The sequence below is a fragment of the Amborella trichopoda genome, chromosome 5, assembly GCF_054954075.1.
Source record: "Amborella trichopoda isolate Santa Cruz 75 chromosome 5, AtrichopodaSantaCruz75HAP2 v2.0, whole genome shotgun sequence".
Taxonomy (NCBI): domain Eukaryota; kingdom Viridiplantae; phylum Streptophyta; class Magnoliopsida; order Amborellales; family Amborellaceae; genus Amborella; species Amborella trichopoda.
This window is the reverse complement of record NC_142340.1, coordinates 45,601,232-45,627,749: the sequence shown is the minus strand read 5'-3', so window position 1 is coordinate 45,627,749 and position 26,518 is coordinate 45,601,232. Positions and strand designations below refer to the sequence as shown.

Here is a 26,518-nt window from a genome sequence, read left to right as displayed (position 1 = left end):
ATTTTGTTATAAAAAATTCTTAGTATTATCTAAAAATCTATTTTCATACCTAATTAAAAAATTTTAAATTTCAAAATGATTAAAATTCAATAAATCTATAAATATATGAGAATCATGAAAATAGACGATCTAGATAATATGTTGCAAGACGCACTATTTCCGAAACTCAAACCTTTTTTTTTTTTTTCTTCATATTCATACATCTCAATGTTGAGATGATCGATTAGAAGGTTTTTTCAACATTAAAACAACAATTCCGATAGATTTTTGAGGTGCATATGTGATTCTACATTTTAAGGTTGCAACCTTATATAAACTTTTCCCTTTTATTTATGCAACCTTGTATAAACTTTTCCCTTTTATTTATGAAGAATAAGAATGCTTATCAAAATACACCTAGCTTATCAATTATTTCACTTATTACCGAATCCAAACTATTCCAACATTGTCATAAAATATTTGAAATTAAATCTAAAAGTAAGATAAAATGTTACCTGGATTATCTCCACGTTATATTTTGATTTAATGCCCTGTAATAACAACGATAAATACAGGTCCCACCGTATCAGCTTCTTAAATGAAATAAGAGACGCCTTTGACATTTGTAGACACCAACACTCTGGGTCATTGTCCACAAACGGCCTGCCTTCTGAACCAATTGTTTCATCCCAGCCTTAGCTTCTCTTTAATCACATTTTTTGATCGAAGAAACAGATAAAAGTACCCACTTTTGAGATGGGTCTCATTCAACTGGATTTTTATTTTTTTTTCCTAATTTTAATTTGATTTATATGTCATCATCAGCAGCAGCACGACAGAAAATACTAGGCTAATCAATCCCTAATCAGCATGAAAGGGACATGCGATCAAACCACAAAACAATCAACATACATCCAACTCAAAAAATTACAAATTACAATTATATGGAAGATACCATTCGATTCCAATCATGAGGGAGACAACAAATTGAATAAAAAAGAAAAATATTGAAAAGAAGGTGGTTTCATGAATCTCCTAGAACTACAACTCCTACCCTATTCCCTATGCCTAAAAAAAAAAAAAACCACTAAATCTCAATCTTCTTCTGCATCAATAAGGCCAAGGCGTTGCCGCCTATCGAAAACAGCACGGAACGACTCTTTCTCTGCTTTGAGATGCTCGAGGAATGCAGTGTGTTTCCTTGCCATTGCAGGGTTACTCGCATCAGTTGCTTCAGTTTCATCATCCTCAATCAATGGATTCGAATCCTGTTGGTTCATCAACACAGATATGTGTGAGAGAGAGAGAATGGAGTGTTGTAAATTTAGAAGTAAAACACATACCTATGCTAAAAAATAAGTTCAGATATACATAAGCAGCAGGAACAATCGCCCCCCCAAAACATAAACTTAGCAGTATATAATAGTGTTTGGGAAAATTACATAAACCGCACCCCTGCCCCCCTACAAGATTCTGTGCCGCCACTCCCTGATAGTTTTTCCCCAATACAGTTTTCTTTAGCGTATAGCACCCAATCAATTTTAGATTACTTTTGGACAAAATGCCCAAGACAAACAAGCCCATTTTCAGCTATTTTTGGAAAAACGAGCCATGTTCCGGCACATAAGAGTGCTAGACAAGATTTTGGTTTATTTTTTAAGCCGGCCTGGCACTGCTTTTGTTTTAAGATAGAATCTGGTCAAGAACATGGAGTGCCAGTCCTTTTTTGGTTTAATTTTGAAGGCAGCACTCTATGTGCCGGACCGGCTTCTATTTTAACATACACATGGAGTGCCCCACCGGATTTTGGTTTAATTTTAAAACTGCTCTTTTGGCTTTTGTTTTAACATAACATGCTTTGACATAAGGGAATGCTTCATTTGACTCGGGCATTTTTGTCCAAAAAATAGCTTAAAAGTTGATTCAGGGGGATATGCTAAATAAAAGTGTAGGGGAGACTTATGCAATAAAAAACTCCAAGGAATTGGGGGAAGGGACCTATGCAGAGAATCTTGTAGGTGGGTCGTCTATGTAATCATCCATCTATGATAACTTGTGTGAAACAAAAAATTAAAATCATGTGTGTGAATAATATGGCTTACCGAGTTATAACCAGCACCAGGCCCAATTATTAGACACCGTGAACTGGGTTTCTTCCCCCCGCCAATTGAAAAGCCACCTTTGCCAATCTGAAAGCCAGCAAAATGAAAATCAAATAAGACTAGTCAAATGATTGAATCTATGTAAGAACATTGAATGGACAGTATCATTTCAATTCTGGTAGAGAGAGGAGGAAGGGAGGAAGAGAGATTTTTAATGTCTTAGAATACAGTGCAACCTACTGCTGGTTGTGTATTTTACAGAAAGAGAGAGAGAGAGAGAGAGAGAGCGAGAGAGAGACTGTGGATACAAGGAATAGACCATGGCAAGGAGAACTAGTCAGAGGACCAGCGTACAAATTATGCATTATATACACCTTTCTGGTAATTCCTAAGGGTTAGTTTTGGACGTCAAATTTGACTCTTTTTTCTCATCTGATAAAGTTGATTGGATGTTGTAGATTTTTTTTTTCCACCTCCCCTGCCCAAGGCGGTAAATTTAACGTGCTCTCATGAAACCCTTGTGTCCCACCCGAGATGCCCTCCTCTCTCTGCGCCTTCGCATTTGCCCAAATTACAACCAGAAATCTCCCGAGTCTGTCGAGGTAACTTTTCCAACATTTTAAAAGAACCATAAACTCTGTCAACACCCTATCTCTTCTCTCTAGATTGAGAAACAAGTAGTTCAACCTCAAAACAAACCTATTATCACTGGAAACGCCACCCGTTCCGTCTTTCTTGACCCATATGTCCCCTTTAAATCTGCTCTTCACAATCCCGTTTCAATTCCCCATCCCTTCTTCCTGGACCCAATCGTCCCTTTCAAAGGAGATTACTAGGTTGCAGATGCCAATGAAAGTAATAAAAAATAACAGAGAGAGGCAGTTTTGGGGGCTGACATGGAGTCAATGGGAGTATGCACAGATGGCTTGGGAATAGAAATTGTTGGGGAGTGGCGAGCTGCATCTCATTGCAGCAGCTGATTCTTCCAAACCAACCTAATGGTATCACTTTGAATTCATCATATCTTCAATTATCGTAGATGAGGATGAAATATCATCCATATCTTTTTTTTGGGTTTGGGGGGGACGAGAGAAAGAGAGAGAGAGAGTTGCTCGGACTGAGAGAAGGTGGAACATTCATCCAGAAAAACTCAGGCCTTGACTTGAATTTCTTTTTTATGGCATTTTTTGCTTTGATGTAGGAGCTTTTTCTTTCAAGCTAAAAAGCTTGTCCAAACTTCTCAAAGTGCATTTGGCAAGATTTTTGGATTACAATCCAAAAAATTTCTACTTTCGGGTACATCCAAACTAGCACTAGGTTTCTTTTCTTAAGTTCCAGCATCATGACCCATGCAAACAATCAATTATTGGCCGACCAAGAGCAATTTCATCTATAATAAACATTCAACGGTGCAAGCTAAAATTTCAAAAGACATACCTGGTCACCCCAATGAACAGATTTCTCTCCCTTGCCGTAGGCTTGAATCAAGCCAGAGAGTGCATTCCCCTGTTTCTCTTTACGTGGATTTGCCATTTTGGGAAGCTTGACCGCATCATCTGATTCTGACCACTTGCTCTTCCCCAGTTCCCCTACTTCGTGTAGCGAGTCTGATTTATCTAATTTATCTGTTCCCCACCTCACCCCAAACTTATATAGACCTACGATGACAGAATCAACGAATAACAAACTCTATGATGAAGACACATTTGTTCTTAAAGATCATCAATAAGCCAAGGCTACTTGATGAAATCTGTGTGTGTGTGTGCGCATGTGCGTGTGTGCATGCAGCTGTGCGCCTGCATGTATCAAGAGAGAGATTTACTCCAGGATAATGACATGTCTAAGAAAGTGAAAGAAGACAGCAATCTGAATTAGTTGCACCACAATCCCATGGAATAAGTAATCACAATCTAAAGAAAAATCCAATTAGGTGCCAAAGACACATAAAGCTGCAGGATCAGACTAACCAGAGGGATTCTCATCTTCAGAAGGAGATTCTGGTGTGACATGCAATTCCGCTTTGTGTTCTTCGGAAGCGATTTCTTCAGGGCAAGATGGATCTTCAGAATCCATCTCCACCTAAAAGGAAAAATGGCATGACCTCATTGTGATTCATGAAAAAAAGAGAAGAAAAAGAAAATATCAATGCACATTGCAGTTAGTTTACTATAATCAAATATACTATGGTACACTCATTTTATTGCAGTCATCACTGTCTACACAGTGATGAAGAGAAAGCGGGACCCAAGAGAATAGAATATATACCCCCAATTATGGACCATCCATCATTCATTATGGGTCCCACTCTCTTCGCATCACCCCCGGTGTACCAGCACTGCACACTTTGCTTCTCTCCATGAATGCGAATTTTGAGATTTCGTAGCAATAACATAAAGGGTAAGGCAATTACTGAATCTTCCCATACCCATTTCTGTCTAGATATGTTTTATAATTCAATCATTTCCTAGATATGTTTTATTTTGAGATTCTGTCCAGATATGTTTTATAATTCAATCATTTCCTAGCTATCTTTTATTTTGATATATTTCAAGGAACTAGTTTAGAAGCCATAATTAACTGAGTACAGGCCTTTAATGAAATCAACTAGCACAAAAGTAACCAGCTCCTAAACTCAATTTAAATTACCTCTTGGATATCGTGCTCATTGAGATCATCTCCACTGAATAGTGACTACCATGCAAAACATAGATATATAATTAACACATCGTATAACAGCAATAAGCATTTGGGTATGCATCATCGACGAGAAATAGCAAGAACTTTATTTCACAGATAGTTATAGCTCACAATGGACTCCAGCGTACCCTAACCAAAAATAACGGAATGGAGAAAGTACGCTATAATCTACAGGACCATAAAAACAAAAACCATTGTCCATCAGTCATCACTATCCAATTGTACTGAAGGAAGTGGGATCCACAAGAACAAGATGGCGATAATTCAAGATCCCACTCTCTCCACCATTTCAATGGATGGGGATAACCCAACAGACTGCAGTTTCTCAACTTTGCATTGGAGTGTAGAATACTATATACCAAGTGATCCATAGCAACAAACCTGTGCATCCAACTGTAAATACAAAGGTGGAGCCTGCTCCCACTGATCTGCCATTTTTTGTACTGCATCAAGCGTAAATCCATGTATATTACGAGCAGCACAACCCTGTCATTGTAAAAACATCATGCAGCAATGACAATTACATTAAAGATCTTCCTCTAGAGACACATATCTAACTCCCATTGATCATTCAAGATCAAAACTTAGTGGAAAGCCAAATACAAATGGGACATGGGGATCAAAGAAATGAAAGCATACATACATATATACATACATACATTATATATATACATAGGCTCCTAACCTAATATTATACAAGTTTGCCACCCTAAAAAATGTTAAAGGGTTGCTCGTTTAACCCCATTTCTTGCACACGTCCTCTTGAAGCACACGTCCTCTTGAACCTGATGAACATGCCCATGAAAAACAAAAAAACTTAAAGGAAAAAGGAAATCGGGTTAATACCTGCCGATGCCTTGCTAGATGTGGGGTTCGACAAGGTCAAAATCCTTTCTTTTCTTTTTTTGGAAAATGTTCAATCCCAAAATTTGGAGAAATAAATTCTGTTCTGGAAGTCCTTCTGATGGGGAGATTATGGAAGGGGAGAATTCCAGTCCTTGTACACACACACGCACTAGCAAATGGTACGTGCTCTGCACGTGTTGTGAGTTACTGATTTAGATCTTTTTATTTTTATTCATGCTCTGATGGAAATTTTTAGCAAGTCGTATTGTCATAAATACAAATTGTGAATGGTGTCAAAGAGGAGTATTATGTGATAGCTACGGTACATCTAACACAATTGCATACGGTACTAATATGGTTACTATCGATTGTTGGTATATGGTATTATTGTAATATGATATGGTATGGATATACAATTATAGAGAGAAAGAGGCTTCAAGTAGAGAAACAAAAGGATTTTTATGTGTCTACAACCTTCATAATATTAACATCTTAAAAATGGATTATATGACTTATTACCGGAGGTTCAATTTCTACAATTATGCATTGAATTTTTATGTGCAACTCAATTTTGAAAATAGGATGACAGGTACGTACGCACATTCATAATTCCAATAAAATTTACATTTGCAATTTTATTAACATGTCCACCACATACATTGTGCCAAAATAGACATAAAACTTTCATAAGTGCAAGAAACTAAATTGAATTTTATGAAATACATTTGTATTGTGCCTTGGCCATTTTATGTGGAACTCGTTGTAACAAATAACCACCCATTAGTCGCATGTGCAACTTTTAAAGGCCTCATGATAGAAAGCAGGAGCATCACTATATTCTTAGTGCATTTACCCCAAAAAAGAGAAATACACCCTTAATTCTCATAAGGAATATAAATGGTAAACAACTAATGACCTCAATAGAGCTGAAAGTCGGCAGGCTTTATTCATTTGGTATCTCTTCACTTCTCGAATTTAGCATAAAGTGTATTTCTCAACATTGCCAGCATTTTCTACCTTATACATCATTCTTACAGATTAATAATTACATGTATTGATATGTTTGAAATTAGGCCTAAATGGATAGAGCCCTTTCGTATTGCCCATAGAGGACACAAATCGCAATCAGCCCATGCTAACCGTAAGGATTTCTAGGCTGAATGTCATTACATGTGGCATTGTTGTCTTCCATTTTGCATGGAACCATATCATAGTATTAACCAATTGCACCCCATGGCCATCGAATCAACCATTTTTTAAAAAAATACAGTTTTGGGATTTCTAAGTTCCTAAATCCTTTCATTAAATTGCCTCATTTTATGACTAGATTTTGCATATTTGTTGTAGCTTAGTGGCTTCGTATGTATCACTTATTTTGCATGGAAAATGGATCAAAATACTATTGGTGGCATTATCTGACTTAGTTCCTCAACCCCCAACTCATTAGATCACACTTTTCCGTGAATTGCACCTAGAGGTTCATTATACATAGCAATTCGGATTAACACTCTTATCTTCTACAGCTCTATTTCTGAGCTTGAGGTTCCCAATCAAATTTAATCAAGTTTGATGGCCCTTGCACCATCTCTTCAAATAACTTCAAAGCCTCTCCAATATTCTCTTTCTAACTATGGCAATCAACAGATAGGCATAGTTATTGTTAACAAAGTTTTCACCTCTTCCTTTGTCCTTCTCTCTCTGTTTTAGGCTTCTTTTTTTTTTGTAATTCTTGGAAAGTGGCAATTTTATTGTGTAATATTTTGTTGACTCCCAATTTCTCTCTCGTGCTTATTTTGAATTCTCTCTACTTCTTATTTCATTCCTTGAACAAAAACTATAAGTATTATTCACCTAGAAAGCATTACTTATACCAAATAAATATTAAAATAAACAAAAAGTGTAAGAAAATAAAGAAAGACACCACCAATGAAATCCATCTAAAAGTAAGGATCCAAGAAGATGGATAGCAAAGGGGTATCCGAGGTGCAACCAATTCATTAACATACCATTGGAGTTGAGCTACCTGAATCTGTTATGGAAGCTACAACACAGATGCTGGACCAAAAGAGGAATCATGCTGACAAAGTAGAAAGGTAAGTACAAGAACCTCCTGCATATCTCAGGGTGAGACCTGTATATAATTTTTATGTTTCCATATCACCACTGCTGAATGTGAAAAAACCATTTTTTGGTTTTACAAAGTTAAATTGACTACTAAGATTAATCCATTGGACTAATGCAAAGCAAGGGAACATTCTTCAGCCTTGAAGACTCCACCACTATCTAATTCCGACAGCCTGACTCTGCACACTAATCACCCTAAGCTTAAATTCAATTTATTTTTTTCATAAAGGGTGCTAAAATGAAATAATTCTACTGCCCATTTCCTATAATGATATTTTTTATTTTTTAAAAAGCAATAAGTAACAAGTTATTGTCAAGGTCATGCATCTTATTTAATTGTTAGCTTTATTTCCATTCACGATAATATTGAGAAGTGTCCTTCCTCCCGCTGTCAACACCATGGGGCTATATAGTTTGGAGTAGCATGAAAGGCATAATTCTTTTTCTTATGTTTTCTAATGGTTCCCTTGATTCTATTGACATTTGCTTTGTGATCTTAATTGAAATCTTCTCAAACTAGAATCTACTTATATTCTAGTTTCTAGAAAGAAAAAAAATATAGGCAATCCCAGCTGATCTGAATCATCTGATAATGGGTTTAGGGCAGCCATGTATCTTTCATTCATTGACCCATTTCTTCTTTGTTGTTGTTGCACTTCATCTCCTTAATTTTCTTGGGGTTTCTATACATGTACTAATTTAGCTTGTTTCAGACCTGAATTTAGATTCCCATCTCTCTACCACAGCAATTCTCATGCCTAGTAGTTGGACTCTTGAGACTGTTTGGAACTTTGGTTACATGATGATGTGATGCGATTCTCACTAGTTTGTGACGATCAAAGCAAGCAAGTGCACTGAATCGCAATTATCAAGATACAATATTAATCATTTTAATGAGTAAAATGATAAATGGTCATTTTTGTTAGAAATTACGATAAATTAAATAAGTGTTAGAGAGTAAGTGTACATTGAATAGATACAGAATGATTTTTTAGCAGTTTTTCTAATAAAACAAAATTACCCGTTTTTTTTTAAAAAAAAAAAGCATTTGCAGAGTCTTGTATAATCCCACAATTTTAGATCCAGATAGGATTCCTAAGAAGCTTTTTCACCTGAGGAAGCAAATTGGACTTTGTGGTCCAGTGGGAGCATAGTATACACAATAATATACAATATAATATTAGATTAGAAACTAAAAAATAGTCCAGCGTGCTTTTGCAGGATCACATTTTGCACTTAACCCCCTCAGATATAAGATCCATTTAGCTTGGTCTAAAATTCATGGATGCACTTTAAAATAACCAAACGCTTGTAGTTGATCACCCTTTTTGTTCTTGAAAATAATCATATGATAATTCTTGTACTTATTCCCTCGAATGTTAAGCCCGTTTAGAAATACATTTTGGATCTAAAATTTTGGAATCCACTAAAAAAATAACTGAATGAGTACTTTTCAAAACAAATGGATACTAAGTTTCTAAACAATTAGATTTGACGGCCCTAATTTTTTGGAAAATACTCATCCAGTTATTTTTAAGTGGATCCCAATATTTCATATCCAAAAGATCTTAACTTTTTCACCTAAAACGACAAGTGGACTTTACACTCATGCAGGTGTAATATTAGATTGAGAGTGAAAAAATGGTAATGTGTGCTCCTACGGGTTCACATTGTACACTTGCCCTCTTAAATATAACAGCCACTAACGAGATGTTATACCTTGATTTAATTTTACTTGTTAATTAGTAATAATTACTTGATTGCTGAAATTATTCTAATTGTAGTTTAAATATCCAAAAAATTAACATTCTATTAATTTTACTTGTTCATTAGTAATAATTACTTGATTGCTGAAATTATGCTAATTGTATTTTAAATATCCAAAAAATTAACATTCTATAAAAAAATTCATCTATTAAAACAATATTGAAAAAAAAAACTTCTTCCAGAAAAATATAACATTAGTAACATATTCTATAAAATAAAATATAAATTCTAGTTTATTTGACATCCCTAAAATTGGGAGGCCTTAACAACACCCTAGCTTGATTTTTACAAAGGGAGCAATTAGGTGGTTTGCAACCATAGGAGCACATTGTGATTTCTTCTTTTCTTGAGGTAGGTTTTTTATAACATATTGTACAGTATTCAAAGCTCTATTATTGTTGTCTTCTTTTTAAATATAATATAATATAACATAACATAATATAATAACTATGTAAGGTCTTCAGTTGAGCTTGATGTCAGCTTTTCTATTGATTTTATCTTAGTAATATAACTAGTAACATGCATCTACTTCACAGGTGTCAATGAAGTATTATATGACCAAAACAATATAGAATTATGACCAAAAACAATATAGCATAATAATAATCTTATCATCATAATAAATGAGGTTACGTTCATATTGTGAAAAATAATGAATTCCTATCTGTATCTATCAATAGTATATTACTAAGCCAAAGTTAAGCGCTGCTCACAAGAATAAGGAACCTCTCTAAAAAGATTGTATGGTAATGACCGTTGGAAGATGATTGTTGGTTGATGTGGTGGTTAATGGTTGTTTGGTACTTATTCCGTCATAACTACCTAGCAAAGAGTCATGCTTCTCTACTCAATGTTCATTTCCTCCCACTATAAATAGGAAACGTTTAGCTTATTTTACAAAAACTTTTCTTTTCTCCAAAGTTTCAACAATAAATATTTTATCTCTAAAATAAAAATCCAACAATAACTGCTTTCTTTGGACATGGGTCATATGAATAGGAACGGAACCGATCTATAGAGATTGTAGAGTAATAATTGTTGGGAAGTGCATGTTGGGTGTTGTGGTGAATAATGGTTGTTAGGAAGCAAAATTATAGTAACCACCCAGTGAAGAGTCACACCTCTCTATTCAACAATCACTTCCGAAAATACAACATTATTAAGCCAAAGTTAATGGGTAGACCCATATCGCAAGAATAAGAAAGGACCCATCTCTAGAGAGATTGTAGGTAATGACCATTGAAAGGTGATTGCTAGGTGTTGCAGTGGTTAGTGGCTACTGGGAAATTAAATCGTTATAGCCACCCAATGAAGAATTATACCTCACTGCTCAACGGTTACTTCCGCACTCTATAAATAGGACCTATTTCTCTTATTTTACGAATACTTCTTACTCAAATTTTCATCAATAAATATTTTCTCTATAGAAATAAAATCTAGATTCTAGCAATAACTGTTTTCACTAGATACATGTCACAATAATAAAAAGAGGCTTTATCTATAGAGAGATTGTTGGGTGTTATGGTGCTTAATGGTTGTTCAATAATTAAACCATTAGAACCACACAATAAAGTGACACCTCTCTACTCAACGGTCCCTTCCTCACTCTATAAATATGATCCATTTCTCTATTTCTTACCCAAATTTCCAACAATAACTACTTTCTCTCATTAGAAACAAAAATCAGCAATACCTACTTTTACTCTAGAAATAAAAGGCAACTTCGATGCATTGAGTGCTCACAATTTTAGTGGATTAAATAGGTGACACACCCTATGATTCAGAAATTATAATTTGCCAAAAATTACAATGTAATAATTCATTATTTTTAAAAATATTATGCTATATTATTTCTTAAAATAATTTTATCAATATTACATTGTATATAATATTTCATCGAGATCAATGAAGCAAGTGCATGTTACTACAAATATTACAATTAAAATTCCTAGTTAGACTTCTACAAATGTTCTTGAAAGAGTGTTGAATGAGGGTTTTATTTATAAAGTGAGGAAGTTACCTTTGAGTAAAGCTGGGTTACTCTTCACTGGGTGATTATGACAGTTTAACTATCCAACAGTCATTAACCACAACACCCATCAGTTACCTACCATCATGCATTACTCTACAATCTCTCTATAGATAGGGTCGCTTCTTATTCTTGTGATACGTATCCAGAGATAACGGTTATAGCTAGATTTTTATTTTAAGGAAGAGAAAATAGTTATTGTTAGGAATTTGGGTAAGAAAAAGTGTTTGGAAAATGAGAGAAATGGGTGTTATTTATAGAGCGAAAACATGACTATTGAGTAGAGAGTATAGTTATCCGAATCACCTATGAGGGTAGCGATTCCATTCGGAATCTTGATTCGGCGTTTCCCTAGGCGAAAGTCGATTCTAAAATAAAGGATTCACGTTTCCATTTTTTGCAGAATGTGATTCCAACTAGTTTAGGAATCTCGATTCCAGGATTGCCGGAATCAAGATTCCATATCGAGGACTTTATGATTCTTAGTTAAACAAGAATGCGATTCTGGTTGTGAGAAACATTGGTTCCAAATTTTTTGGAATTGCGAATCCATGTTTTTTGGAATCAAGTTTCTATATCGCAGACATCGTGATTCCTTGCAACAGAACAATCCGATTCTACTTATGCTAAACATTGATTCAAAGTATTAAGGAATTTCAAATCCATATTGTTAGGAAGCAGTGTGAGCATAGGGAGAGCAAAAACCCTTCGACCCTTCGATGTGTGCTCAATCATGAGTGAGCGCGACATGTATGAGAGTGTGAGAGAATTTGAAGTTGTTGCACACGGCAATAAAATCAAAATTTAAAATATGAGTAATATGTGAGCATAGGGAGAGCAGAAACCCTTCGATGTGTGCTCGATCATGAGTGAGTGCGACATGTATGAAAGCGTGAGAAAATTTGAAGTTGTTGCGCATGGCAATAAAATCAAAATTTAAAATATAAGTAATATATTAATTTTTTTATTTCTTATTTACTAATTTCCATCATTCATTCCATATTACTTTTTAAGAACTTTTACCAAGAATAAATAATACTAAAAAAATATGTTACTTCAAATTTAATAATGTTAGGTAAATGGTGTGGGTATTAAACTACTAATGTAATAATGTTTAATATATGATTGGCACTGTCATTTCTTCAAGTTGAATAAGAGGATAAAAATGCTTTTCTTTAAGTAAAATAAGAAGATAACAACGATACGAGCAAAATGCCCAGTGTGGTGTTTTAGGTTAAATTAATACTTAAATATCTGAGAAATTGAGTAAGAATTGAATAACTCAATTTTCAAAAGTCAAAAGACTCAAAACTACATTTAACAAAAGAGAATTATTATGTCATGTACTTATTTTATAATTCAAGGAAAGGAGATTGCCCTTGTTCTCACTCCTTGTATGTCGTAAGACTAGCTCCAGACCTTGTAGGCATAATAGGGTTATCGATAGACATAGTCCATTGTATGGGATTGTCCACAAAGTTATCATAAAGGTTAACATCAGTACTTGGAGCTTTGGACTGAGTATATACAAACCAAAATTTGATCTTGTAGTAATGGGTAAATCTATATATTTTCTAAATACTTCTCTCATATACCGGAGGGAATTGGTTCGCAATTCTATTAAGGGAGAATCTCGATTCCAATATGGGGAGAATCACGATTCGGAATGGTGAGAATGTTGATTCCAAGTTGATGGGGACAATGATTCTAGAATTTTAGGAATCACGATTCCTTATTTTTAGGAATCACGATTCCAGCAACCACCAAAACAAGTAGGGTCATGTGTGATGCCAACATGAAAGGACATCGATTCTTGCAAATAGGAAACACGATTCCTAATTTTTTGAATCGCAATTCCAAAATAGTGAGAATCGTTTTCTCAAATCCGAATCGTACGGATAGCGTTTCCCAGATTCCGAAACATCAGATACATGTGATGCGGCGATTCCAATTCCAGAATTGATTCGGAATCACAAACGTTTCCAACAACTTTAATAGAGAGACTTAACTCTTCATTGGGCGGCTATGACGACTTCATATCCAAACAATTGTTAACAACCATAACACCAAAAGTTACCTCTCAATGGTCATTACTCTAAAATTTCTCTAAGATAGAGTCCCTTCTTATTCTTGCTGCATATGTCCACCCCTTAACTTTGATTTAATAATGTAGTATAGATATAATACATAATATTGTATACATATAAATAATTAAAAATATATGTATGTATATATATATATATATATATATATATATATGTATCCATTGTAATATAATGAAACCATACTTCTAAAAAACCATGTTTGTGGCACTTGTAAGACCCCAAATTACACACCCTCTCTTCATCCCAATAATCTATCCCTAAAAAAATAAAGTTCAATGCGCACCCTTTATAAATCTCCCTCCAATAATAAATCTACACCATTATTTTGGTGAATTTCAAGAACTAGGCCTTTATGAAGTCAAAATCATTCTTTTTCTTTTAACATTGTTCATCTAGTCATAATAAAGTCATCTACAAAACTTGGAAATCGAAGCAATTCTTCTAAAGCTTAGATCTAAGCATATTACTAAAATGGACGGCCTACATTAATTGGGCTAAAAAAATACTTTCTAGGTTGTATTTTCAGTTTTTGCCTTTTTATGATTGTTCATTAAAATGAAAAGAGTGTATATTTAAAAATTGGGGTTATACAAATAGTCCTACCGTAGTTTTTGAAGATTGTTTCATTATATTATTATACAATTCTTGCATGCAATCACTCCCTATAGAAAGGGTGATTTCATACCCTCATGTCTAATGAAACTACACTTCTAGAAAACCATGTTTATGGCATTTCTATGACCCCAAAATTTAGCACATGTACTCTCCTCATCCTAACAACAAACCCTCAAAAATAGAATTCATATCAGCTTTTTCCTTTACCTATAAAATTTTGAAAGAACAAAAATGACTCCAAGGATTAGATCTAAGCGTCTAACCAAATGGATGACCTACATTAATTGGGTTAATAACTTTTTTTTTTTGTGATTTTTCATCAGAATGAGAAGAGTGTGTGTAAAAATTGAGGTCAAACAAAGGGCCGAACATGATTTTCAAATATTATTTCATTATATCTATAGTTTATATAAAGCGTAAGCTCCCTTCACAATCGCACCTTAGTAGAATAGTTGTTCGGGGGTTCGTACGTCGGATCAAGTTCATTCATTAAAAGAATTTTGTAGTCTTTGTTAAAACTATTGCTCTAGTGGTCCCTCTAGTGCGTATAACTATAGATAAAATAATTATTTAAAACACTTTTTGAAATATAAATGATGGCTAGTTTCTATATTAATTTAGAAAACCAAAATTTTCTATTCATGAATCCCTTTTTATGGGTATGTCATCTAACGGATTTAAAACATAGTATGTGCCCTAAACACCGGAAACATCGAAAATTGTGGCGGAGTTCCTTTTCAAGCTCACATGAAGGCCTTATATTATATATATTATATTGTATTATATTGGAAGTGGTGAGAAAAAATATGGAGATTTATGGCCTCATTGAGGGTATGGCCCTTAATAGAGCAGAATGGCGGACCAAGATTCATTTAGCCAACCCAATTAGTTGGAAAAAAGCTTTTCCATTGATGATGACATTGTAAGTATTATGTTATTAGATATTATTTTATTAAACTATATATGTTATATTTTATTGTGTTTTTTTAAGGAAATGGTTAACTTATATTGTATTATGTTATAATATATTATTCACAACATCATCATGATTCAAGCCTTATCCAAATTATTGGGGGTCGGTTACATGAATCTTGTTCCTCCATTCTTCTCCATCAAGGGTCATATCTTTAGTAAGACCAAAAGTCACCAATATCTTTCCTTTGTCTTTTTGGGCCTTTCCCTTGCCCTTTAAATCCATCCACTTGAACCAAATCACACCTCCTAACCGGAGCAGTATTAGGTATGCGCTGCATATCTTATCGCCTATTGAAGCCACACCTAAGTTCCCTCATAGGTATACATTCTGAATTCTTTCCTTTCTTGTCATGCCACTCATCCATTTCAACATCCTCATCACAGCTACGTTCATCCTATGGATATGTTGTTTATTGACCACCCAAACATTTTGTCCCATAAAGCATGGCTAGTCACTTCAATATCACTGATATGCGGTGAACATAAAACTCTTGATGTACATAGCCCTTACAACATAAAAATTACATCAACAATATATTGGTTGAAAATTTTGAGAAAGGCATATTTTGTAATTTTAAATTACTTTTAAAGTCCAATCATCATTCAAAAAGTTAAATGAATCTTTTTAAATTTAAAATTGAGTTTTGGAGGGATTTTAAAAGGAAAAATATACCCATCTTAGAATACAAAAAAGCTTCTTATGGTCGATCATCATTTTTTAACATATAGGGACATTTCATAGTAAAAAAATTTAGAGTAGGAAATTCTAAGTTTATCATTAGTATTATGGTGCATCCTAGAATATATATTGATTATTGTAGAATACACCACACTAATGGTGAACTTAGAATTTAGTACTCAAAAATTATTTACCATAAAATACCTTTATATAGTCAAAAATGACTTTGTACCATAAATATTTCATATACTTTGAAAAGGGTATTTGATCTTTCTAAAATCCCTCAAGAACTCAATTTCAAACTAAAAAAGATTCTTTTGACTTTTTGAATGATGATTGGACTTTAAAGGTAAGTTAAAATTACAATAATACCCTTCTCAAAATTTTCAAGTAAGCCATTGTTAATGTACTTTTTTTTATTTTTGTAAAGGCATTTGATGTCAAAAATTTTGAAATACTAAATTCTAAGTTCACAATTAGTGTAATGTATTCTATATATATATATATATATATATATAATGATCCTATGAGCCCTTCACATATACAAGGCTGCATAGGAGCCCCCCTCTATCAGCGTCAATCTCCTTTCACATCTCGATGACATCATATGGGGTGTCAAGTCACATCACCCAGTAAAGAAATAAAAAATCAACTGGTTGAAACAGCGATTTTGGGGATCTGGGGTGTGAGAGAAACCCACCAAATATTTGGGTTTTAGAGAGAGAGCTCTCTCCCTCTAGAAAAAACACAAGAAAGATTGGGTCTAATGCAAAAAAAGCTCTCTCACACACTCGCTCTCTCTTGCACTCCACAGATTGGACTTTTGGGAGAATGCCACCCCACTCTTAAATGCAGGATTGGGATTTTGTAGAGGTTCTCTCTATTGCTTTCTTCTATGAAATTGGAAAAAACCACAGAGACAATGAATTTTTGGAGCAAGATTGCTTCTTTCTCTAATAAAATTAAGAGAAATGAGGTGAAGAGGGTGGGGATTGAAGAGAGAGACAAAACCAGTAGCAAGTGGTGGTTTGTACGAGATAGTTTGTGGGGTTGTGTAGGGGGGAGAGAGGAAGCAGAGGCGATATTTTTGAGAGACAAGGCAACCACAGATGCTCAAAACATTCGAGGGAAGCAATGCTCAAAACATTCTCACTCCTACCTCACTCAAGTAGTCATGCACCCAACTCCACACCTTGTATTTGGAAATACAAAAAACAAGCCATTGCAAATGAGCCCAACCATCACAAGGAACCCATCCATCACCACCTTCATATCCATCTCACTCATTTTGGGAAGCAAGCAATCCACCACTCAATGATCAGAAAACGCAATTGAAACAAACACCAAAACCAAAATGGGGGGGCGTGCAACAAATCAACAAACCCTAATCTAAATCTCTCATCTTTGGGTACACCACTACACCTTTCCATCCGAGCCCCTGAGACTGTCAGTGAAATGGAAGAGGAAGAATGAGGCGGCGCAAAGGCCAACCAGTACACCTTGTTAGTTTCCAACTTTGTGGAGAAGGCTCTTTGTTGAAATCCATCTCTTGTTTGATGGAGTCGTAAATTTTTACGGCCACTCACGCAATCACTTCCACTGCGATTTGGGCAAATTCCAGTAAAACTGCCCCAAATTTGCACAGGATGGTCCCAAATTCCAGTAGAATGGTGTTGGTTTTTTGCCAGAATCCAGCAAAGTGGGTCGGATTCTAGCAAAATGGTGTCGAAATCCTATAAGTTGAGAAGGAATTTAGTGGGCAGGGCCAACATACAAGTGGTCGTGGAGATGGTGGCAAGCTTCTTTCTCTATCAATTACTCTCTTTCTCTCTCTACGTAATAGTTTTTTTTTCTATTCTTTTTTTTCACTTTAAAATTTTACCAGATCGTGGGGACAGTGGGATTGCAGAGAGAGAGCTAGAAAGTTGCTTTTACCCGAGAGTAGGATTGCACAAATTTTTCTTTTCTTTTCTTTTGACTTTTACCCTTTCAACCGATTTTTTTTTTTTCACAAGGGTGACTTGACACCCCATTTGTCATTGAGATGTGGAATGAGATCTGACAGTACTATAAGAGGGTCTTATGCAACCCCCATATGTGAGGAGCCTATATATATATATATATATATATATATGTTTACATCAGTGGTTTAAAAATCGTCGAGTCACCACGGACTTGGGCAATTCGACACAGGAATCGATCACCCCATGTCGATTCTGGCCTAAAATAGCAAGCCGCCCGTGTTTAGAAAGAAATCGAGCGAATTGGGCGATTTTGACATCACAAACCGGTTTATTAACATCACAACACAAGCAAATCGGGCGTGTATACATGTGAACAAGTGAGTCGAGCATACACGTGTGACGAACACGTACAAACGTCGCCACAAAGCGCCAGCCTTTTCACGTGCGCAGTGGTTTGTCATCCCCGTGAGTAATTTATACTTGTCAATCTTCTTCAAAAGCTTCGATGTGGGATTTTGATCTAGGTAGTTTTGAAAACGTAATGTAATATACATATGTTTATATTACACAAGACAAAACAAATCACCTTGCGTGGTATGGTCGGTAACCCCACTCTTTTCTTGTTAACAGTTCTTACTTCGAACCCTCAGGAGAACATTTGATTTTTTGTCCAAAAAAAAAAAAAGTTATAAAAAGAAAACATAAATATAAAAAAAAATTTATACATATATATAAAAAAAAAAGTTATCTTGAAAAAAAAAAAAATTTATGAAAATAAAATAAAAGTTATCTTGACAAAAAACAAAAATTACTTTAACAAAAAAATAATTTTTTTGCCAAAAAAAATAAAAGTTACCCTGATAATAAATAAATAAAAGTTATCTTGAAAAAAAAACAAAAGTTACATAGACAAAAAAATAAAAGTTCTGACAAAAAAATAAAAGTTAGCTTGACAAAAAAATAAAGTTATAACAAAAAAATAAAAGTTATCATGAAAAAAAAAAAAATTTGTCAAAAAAATAAAAGTTACCATGACAAAAAAATAATAGTTATGACAAAATAAAAAATTACCTTGGCGAAAAAATAAAAGTTCCTTGACAAAAAAAAAAAAGCTAACTGAGCAGCACCATCTTTTTATTTTTCTTGTCAAAAAAAAAAAATGTAATACAACAAGTATTTATTGTCAAAAAATAAATAAAAAGTAATACAACAAGTACCATGTTTTTCAAGCACGCATTTGAACAGCATTTATTCTAGAAACCTAAAAAATTTTGATTTTTGAAACCTTAAAAATTAGAATTTCGAAAATTGGTACGCATTCTAATAATTTCTACATTGATAACAAAATTTTATATTTTATTTATTAATTTTTTTGCATTATAAATTATGTAACTTACTATTTTTTCTTACAGTTGTCAATAATATATTTTAAATTCGATAATATTATAAGATAATTTGGATTTGTTATTATTTTTATAGTAAAATAATTATAACATGTAAACCAACAATTTAAATATATAGGATTATAATAAATTAGGTTGTAATAATTTTGGATTAATGTTAGTTAGGTTGTAATAATATTTTATTAATGTTAGTTAGATTGTAATAATTTGGATTTTTTTTAGTGGATTTAGAGTTTTCAAGCCAATTCAAGATTTTGGTAGCCTTTTTTTCATTGATTTAATCCATTCTTTATTGTAGTCCATGTATGATTATATACTTCAACCATGATAATTCTATGATTTTTCTTTTGTGTGATGTAAATTTAATGGCTAACATAAGTTCATACAGGGAAAGAACATCTCAATATTCCCATATTGATGGAAAAAATGAAAGTTAATAATGTAATATCCCCATTTCTTATTGGATTCCTAAAAAATAATATTTATAATGAATTTTAATAATTTTTTTGCATTGTTCTTTAAGGTTTAATCCAACCGATTCGGCTGATCCAAGATCCAGATCGCCGATTCACCGATCCAGATGGGTTTTTGAGGTGCCCAATCCGGGGCACTAATCCGTTTTTTAAGCCACTTGTTTAAACTCATCGTATAGTAGATAGACCTATATGTTTTAATACCTAGAATTAGACTTCTGCTGTCTAATCTAATAGGCCCTAATCTTAGAATCTCATGTCAGAAAGAGCACATGTTTCTTTTGTTTGAAACATAAAATTAAAAAAAAAGAAAAGAAAAGAGGTTGAACACAAGATACGAGGGTTTCATCTTAAATATTTCATTTTTTTTTTTTTTTTTTTGAATTTGAATATTAAAATAGGAATATAATAAAGTTATAGTACTAGAGTAAGTACATTTTTGTATGATTCATGAGATAGGTATTCTTATTTTCCCCAACGATTCACTTTTATCAATACCAATCAAGAATTGTTTTTAGTTTTTAGAAAGAAACTTTAGAAAGCAACTTATGCTTAGTATATTCTATAATATACATTATTAATATTAATTCTTTTGGAATTACGCATCCCCAACCCAATAGTTATACGTCATTATTATTGGTATTTCAAATATATACATACATGGGAAAATTTCATATAGAACCCTAATTTATCATATTATTTCATGGTAGACCCTCCTTCCGGCATAAAGAAACTCTTAAAGATTTCACTGCACCCCCTCATCTCTTATCTCCCTTGACTTTTGACCATAAAAATTAGCCCCAACAAATCTTTTCATACCATTTCAACCCAAAAACTTTTTTAACCCTCTTTTTCCTTTTCCACCCCATTAAAAAAGTTTTTCAGTTGAAATGGTATAAAAATATTTTTTGAGGTTAATTTTTATGATCAAAAGTCAATAAAAGAGGGAGAAAAGAGATGAGGGGGTATGATGAAATTTTTAAGGGTTTCCTTATGCCGCTTGGAAAAAAAGCAGAATGAGCGTCTACCATGAAATACTATGAGGAATTAGGGTTCTATATGAAATTTTCCCCATATATATTCCAGAATACACTATACTAACGGTGAACTTGGAACTTACTGCTACAAAACTTTTGACCATAAAGTGCCCCAATATATTCAAAAAATAACTTTTAAATATAAATAGTTTATATATTTTAGGAAGGGTATTTAGTCTTTCAAAATCCCTCCAAAACTCAATTTCAAATTTAAAAATATTCTTTGGACTTTCTAAATGATGAGTGGATCTTTAAAGCAATTTAAAATTATAAATATTGCCCTTCCCATATATTTTAAACAAGCAATTGTTAATGTAACTTTTCTATTTGGCAAGACATTTTATTGTATGGTCTATTTAGGACATTTTATCTCTCCAAAACTCAATTTCGAATTAAAAATTATTCTGATTTTCTAAATGATGAATGAACCTTTAAAGAAATCAAAAATTCCAAATATTGCCCTTCTCAAAATTTTCAAACAACCTATTGTTAATGTAATTTTATATTTGTAAGGGCATTTTGTTATATGGCCTATTCTAGAATACACATGCATACATACGAATAGGTTATCACCCAAATGAATAGTAATTCAGATTATGCTCCCCATAATTAAATCTTGTTTGAGTGGTCAAAAATGCACGTTAGTGGGTGAATTTTAATATTTTTTATACAAATTCGATCAAAATAAAAAAATTTATACAAATTTGATCAAGATGAAATCTTGGACGTGTGTGTACTACATATTAGGCCGCAAAAAAAAATATAAAACCAATATTCTACAAAACATAAAATGACAAAACTATCCTTGAAATATGTCAGGGGTAATTTGGTCATTTTAAAAAAATTGTAAATATATTTTTATATTTGTATATGGTGTGTGATGGTGTCAAGTATATAAATCCAAAATTTCAGTTTAATCTGATTTATAGAAACAAGTTTAAATTTCAAAGTATAAGTATATATATACATGGGGGAGTGAGTTTATGTCACCGTGTCATTGAAACATAAAAAACCACACTTCTCGAAAATCATGTTTGTAGCATTTGTATGGCCTCAAATATTGCATATACCCTCTCTTTATCCCAATCAAGCCTAAAAAAAATAAATCAATTTGCATATTAGATATGGTCGAAATGAGCAATAAAGCCATCTAACAAAAAATTAATGAACAACCTATATTAATTGGGCTAAAAAAAAGTTTCCAGGTCGGATTATTTTTTTAAAAAAATTGTTCATTGGAATGAAAGTAGTGTATAGTTAAAAATTGGGATAAAAAACAAATGGCCCTAACACAGTTTGCATGAAATCACTCCCCATATGCCTTTGTGTGTGTATCTAAGGTAGCAAACATACTTCTAGAAACAAGGTTAAATAGTCCAAACCAATGGTTTAAAATCTAATCGGTGCCCCGGATCGGGCACCCCAAAAACCCATCCGGATCGACGAATCAGCGATCCGGATCAGGAATCGACAGAATTGGTCGGATTAAACCCTAAAAAAAATAAAAAACAATTATTAAAATTCATTATAAATGTTCTTTTCCAGGAATCCAATAAGAAATGGAGGTACTACATTATTAACTTTTATTTTTTTCATCAATATGCGAATATTGAGATGTTCTTTCCCTGTATGAACTTATGTTAACAATTAAATTTACATCACACAAAAGAAAAATCAACAAAAATCATAGAATTATCATGAATGAAGTATATAATCATACATGGACTATAATAAAGAATGGATTAAATTGATGAAAAAATGACCACCAAAATCTGGAATTGGAGAAAAACCTTAATCCACTAAAAATCCAAATTATTACAACCTAACTAACATTAATCCAAAATTATTACAACCTAACTAACATTAATCCAAAATTATTACAACCTAACTAACATTAATCCAAAATTATTATGACTTAACTAATTATAATCTTATATACTTAAATTGAAATTGTTGTTACATTTTATAATTATTTTACTCTACAAATAATACCAAATCCAATATATCTTATAATATCATCTCATATAAAATATATTATCGACAGCTGTAAGAAAAATAGTAAGTAACATAATTTATAATGCAAATAAATTAATAAATAAAATATAAGATTTGGTTATCAATATAGAAATTATTAGAATGCGTACCAACTATTAAAATTCTAATTTTTTAGGTTTCAAACTCAAATTTTTTAAGGTTTCTAGAATAAACGCAACTCAAATGCGTACTTGAAAAGCATAATACTTGTTGTATTACTTTCTATTTATTTTTTGACAATAAATACTCGTTGTATTACCCTTTTTTTTTTTTTACAAGAAAAATAAGAAGATGGTGCTACCTAGGTAACTTTATTTTTTTGTCAAGGTAACTTTTATTTTTTTGTCATAACTTTTATTTTTTTATCAAGGTAATTTTTATTTTTTTGTCATAAATATTATTTTTTGTTATAACTATTATTTTTTTATTAAGGTAATTTTTATTTTTTTGTCAAGGAAACTTTTATTTTTTTGACAAAAACTTATTTTTTTGTCAAGATAACTTTTATTTTTTTTGCTATAACTTTTATTTTTGTAAAGGTAACTTTTATTTTTTTTGTCAAGATAACTTTTATTTTTTTGTCATAACTTTTATTTTTTTGTCAATGTAACTTTTTTTTGTCAAAATAACTTCTTCTTTTTTTTGTAAAGGTAACTTTTATTTTTTTTTGACAAAAATTATGTTTTTGTTAAAGTAATTTTTATTTTTTTGTCATAACTTTTATTTTTTTGTCAATATAACTTATATTTTTTTGTCATAATTTTTATTTTTATCAAGATAACTTTTTTTTATTTTTATAACTTGTTTTCTTTTTATAACTTTTTTTATTTTTAACAAAAAAAATTAAATGTTGTCGGGAAGGGTTCGAACTTATAACCCTTCGCGAGAAAAACAAAGGTGACTGTACCACGCTACAACATTTGTCTTGTCTCGTATAATATATATATATATATATATATATATATATATATATATATATATATATATATATATATATATATATATATATATATATATATATTACTTTACGTTCTCAAGACTACATAGCTTAATATCCCACATCGAAACTTCTGAGGAAGATTGGCAAGTATAAATTACTCACGGGTACCTGGAAACATTGCACATTCGGTTGGCACTTCGTGGACGCTTGTGCGTAAAAGTCACACGTGTATGCCCAACTCGCCCGTTCACACGCCCAACTAGCCCGTGTTTGTGACATCATAAACTGGTCTGTGATGTCATAATCATTTGACTCGCTCGGTTTCTTTCTAAACATGGGCGACTAGCGGTTTTAGGCCCGAATCGACATGAGGTGACTAATTCCTGTGTCGAATCACCCGAGTCCGTGGTGACTCGACGATTTTTAAACCACTGGTCCAAACAAATTTGACAGTATAGAACACTACAACATTACTTCTATAGATAAGGTTGCTGCCTTATATAAACAACATCCATATATGTGTGTGCTTTTGGTGGTTTTATTTTTCTTTTTTCTTTTTTTTGTTGTGGGGTTGGGTGGCAGGGGTGTAACAGTACTGTTTTGATATTTCAAGTTTTTATATCACCTAGAGGACCGATAGAATTGTTCTAAGCACAGTCACGACACTTTACCCTCTTAGGTTTGCCGAGAACTCCATTACGGAAGTAAAAGTTTTTAACCCCATTTTTTCTCTAACAAATACACAAGTCAAGAGAAAATGCAGCACTTAAAAAGGATTCACCACAATATGCCTTTTTTGGACAAGACCATTATGCTAGAATTCCATAATATGCCATGATAAAATATTAGATATGTGCATATTTAAATATCACATAGAAAACTCACCACAGGATCCTTATAGGCAGCTTCCAGCACGTAAACTTCATAGCCCGACCTCTGTTACAAAAAAAAAAAAAAGGGAAATAAGCAACCTGAGCTATCTTTAAGATTATAAATACTTACAAAACTATCTTTCAAAAAGAACGAAAAAGTGGAAAAAGAAAAAGAACTGTGGTAGCATATTTCCCAAGAAATCTTCTTCCTCCCCCCCCCCCCCCCCCCCCCTCCCCACCACCAAGTTTTTCCAGGTCATGTTTTTATTTCATTGACAAATGCAGCATTGATTTATAGGCTCATGCATGAAACTTAGCAATGTCAGGAAAACAGGAATTTTGGATCACTACTTCTTGATCTTTTAGAGCTAAAGTACCTATACATACCAATTAAGTATAGGTAAACCATGCATAATAATTAAAAGATAAAAGATGTGAAAGGAACATTAGCTAGTTGTAAACTTAACCATTACAAGCAAAAGTTCTCAATAAGAAACACTTCTCTATATTCTGAACAGGTCATTTCTGTGTTGAGATCAGAAAGGATCACTAGACTTACAATTTGCTACTTTCAAGCATTTTTAGTATAATAAGTATTGCTAAAAGCTCAAGGGCTTCCATGTATAGAAATCCCCAAATAATCTATCACTAGCCACTTTTGCAAGTTCTAAACCTAATAGTATCCTGTCAACAAATGCAATAATTGTTGCTTCTGCCAAAAGAGGTTTGAGTCAGGGATCCTCAACAGAGGGGATATTAGAGGTTGATTTCAGTACATTTTAATAAACATTTCCAAATTAAGAACAAAAAGACTTGAGCTACTACAAAACTTATCAACATATTGACAGCTCCCAACAAAGTACAGAACATGAACATGAAAAGTAACTCCTAAAATTGCAGTATTTTAAAGTGTAATGTAACATATAATCATAGGTACAAGTCAAAAACATGCAGCTATCAAAGAATTACTTCAGGTTTTTAGTAAGGTCTTGTCAAACAACTACAGACTCATGCACGACTTAACCGACTATTCAAATGTCTGACCAATATCCTACATGCATACTTTGTACATGCCAGTAAAGAATAAGTAAAAATGACAAAGATTGCCCTAACTCCTTTACTTACAAATAATAGCTGAGGCATTCGGAACTCAAGGTCCCGAACCATCCAAACTGCCAGCAACTCAACCGAAACTTTTTACATTTTTTCTTGCATAAGCGATTGCCACTAAATAACACAACACTCCTATGATTAACAAGCACATGAACCTCACTGAAATATTTCTTCCCAAAATTGGTTTGGATGAAACAATTTTTTTTATTTATAAAGTTAACTGTATTACTATAAATATTTTTTACATGGAGTGTTTGAACCGAGAGTCCCTCCATGCTAGGGCTCTCAGTAAAAAATAGGTCAACCGACCCAATACAAAATGATTTTCCTCCACTCTCTCCATCCCAAAATTGGTTGGATGAAACAATTTTTATAATCAAAATAGCTATCTAGTGCCCAAATCCAAATCACGCCAAGGGTTAAGATCATGCAGAAAACTAGCTTATCCAGCCAGGATCAAAAGAAATTAACTCAAACTGTCCAATCCAATTTTGGAAGAGTCCGCCAGGATCAAAAGAAATTAACTCATCTTTTAGCTGGTGTACACAGGGGTACCCTTAGTCCCCTAGGCACCAAATAACAACAACTACCCCTACCCCCTAAACACCCCCTCAAAAAAGAAGGAAATCCACAGCACTGGGGTAACAACCCAAATTTAAAATGAAAAACCAAACAGACAAAGGAACAAATGAGACACCGCCATTCAAAAGACCAAAAAGACAAGTCATCTCTTTATGCATATGTTTGGAAGGGTTGGGACGGGA

General features: G+C 33.1%; 1 protein-coding gene across 14 annotated transcripts in view; it reads right to left on the bottom strand.

Annotated features, from left to right (window-relative positions):
- Positions 1-868: 868 nt before the first annotated feature.
- The window catches only part of LOC18431951 (P-loop containing nucleoside triphosphate hydrolases superfamily protein), a 33,153-nt gene continuing 7,503 nt past the window's right edge, over positions 869-26,518 (bottom strand). For 7 of the 14 annotated variants that reach the window (XR_016056495.1, XR_016056496.1, XR_016056498.1 and 4 more), the window contains 7 exons: positions 24,655-24,705; positions 5,160-5,264; positions 4,728-4,772; positions 4,049-4,160; positions 3,519-3,739; positions 2,082-2,168; positions 869-1,247 (listed from right to left, as the gene is read on the bottom strand). Coding sequence is in view for 5 of the 14 variants with exons in the window: in XM_020665901.2 (XP_020521560.1) it covers positions 1,074-1,247; positions 2,082-2,168; positions 3,519-3,739; positions 4,049-4,160; positions 4,728-4,772; positions 5,160-5,264; positions 24,655-24,705 (795 nt within the window). In the remaining 9 variants the exon portion in view is untranslated. Of the gene's footprint in view, positions 1,248-2,081; positions 2,169-3,518; positions 3,740-4,048; positions 4,161-4,727; positions 4,773-5,159; positions 5,265-21,706; positions 21,888-24,654; positions 24,706-26,518 lie in introns of those variants that run through there. The other 7 variants (XR_002280578.2, XR_016056497.1, XR_016056499.1 and 4 more) reach the window with 2 other exon arrangements.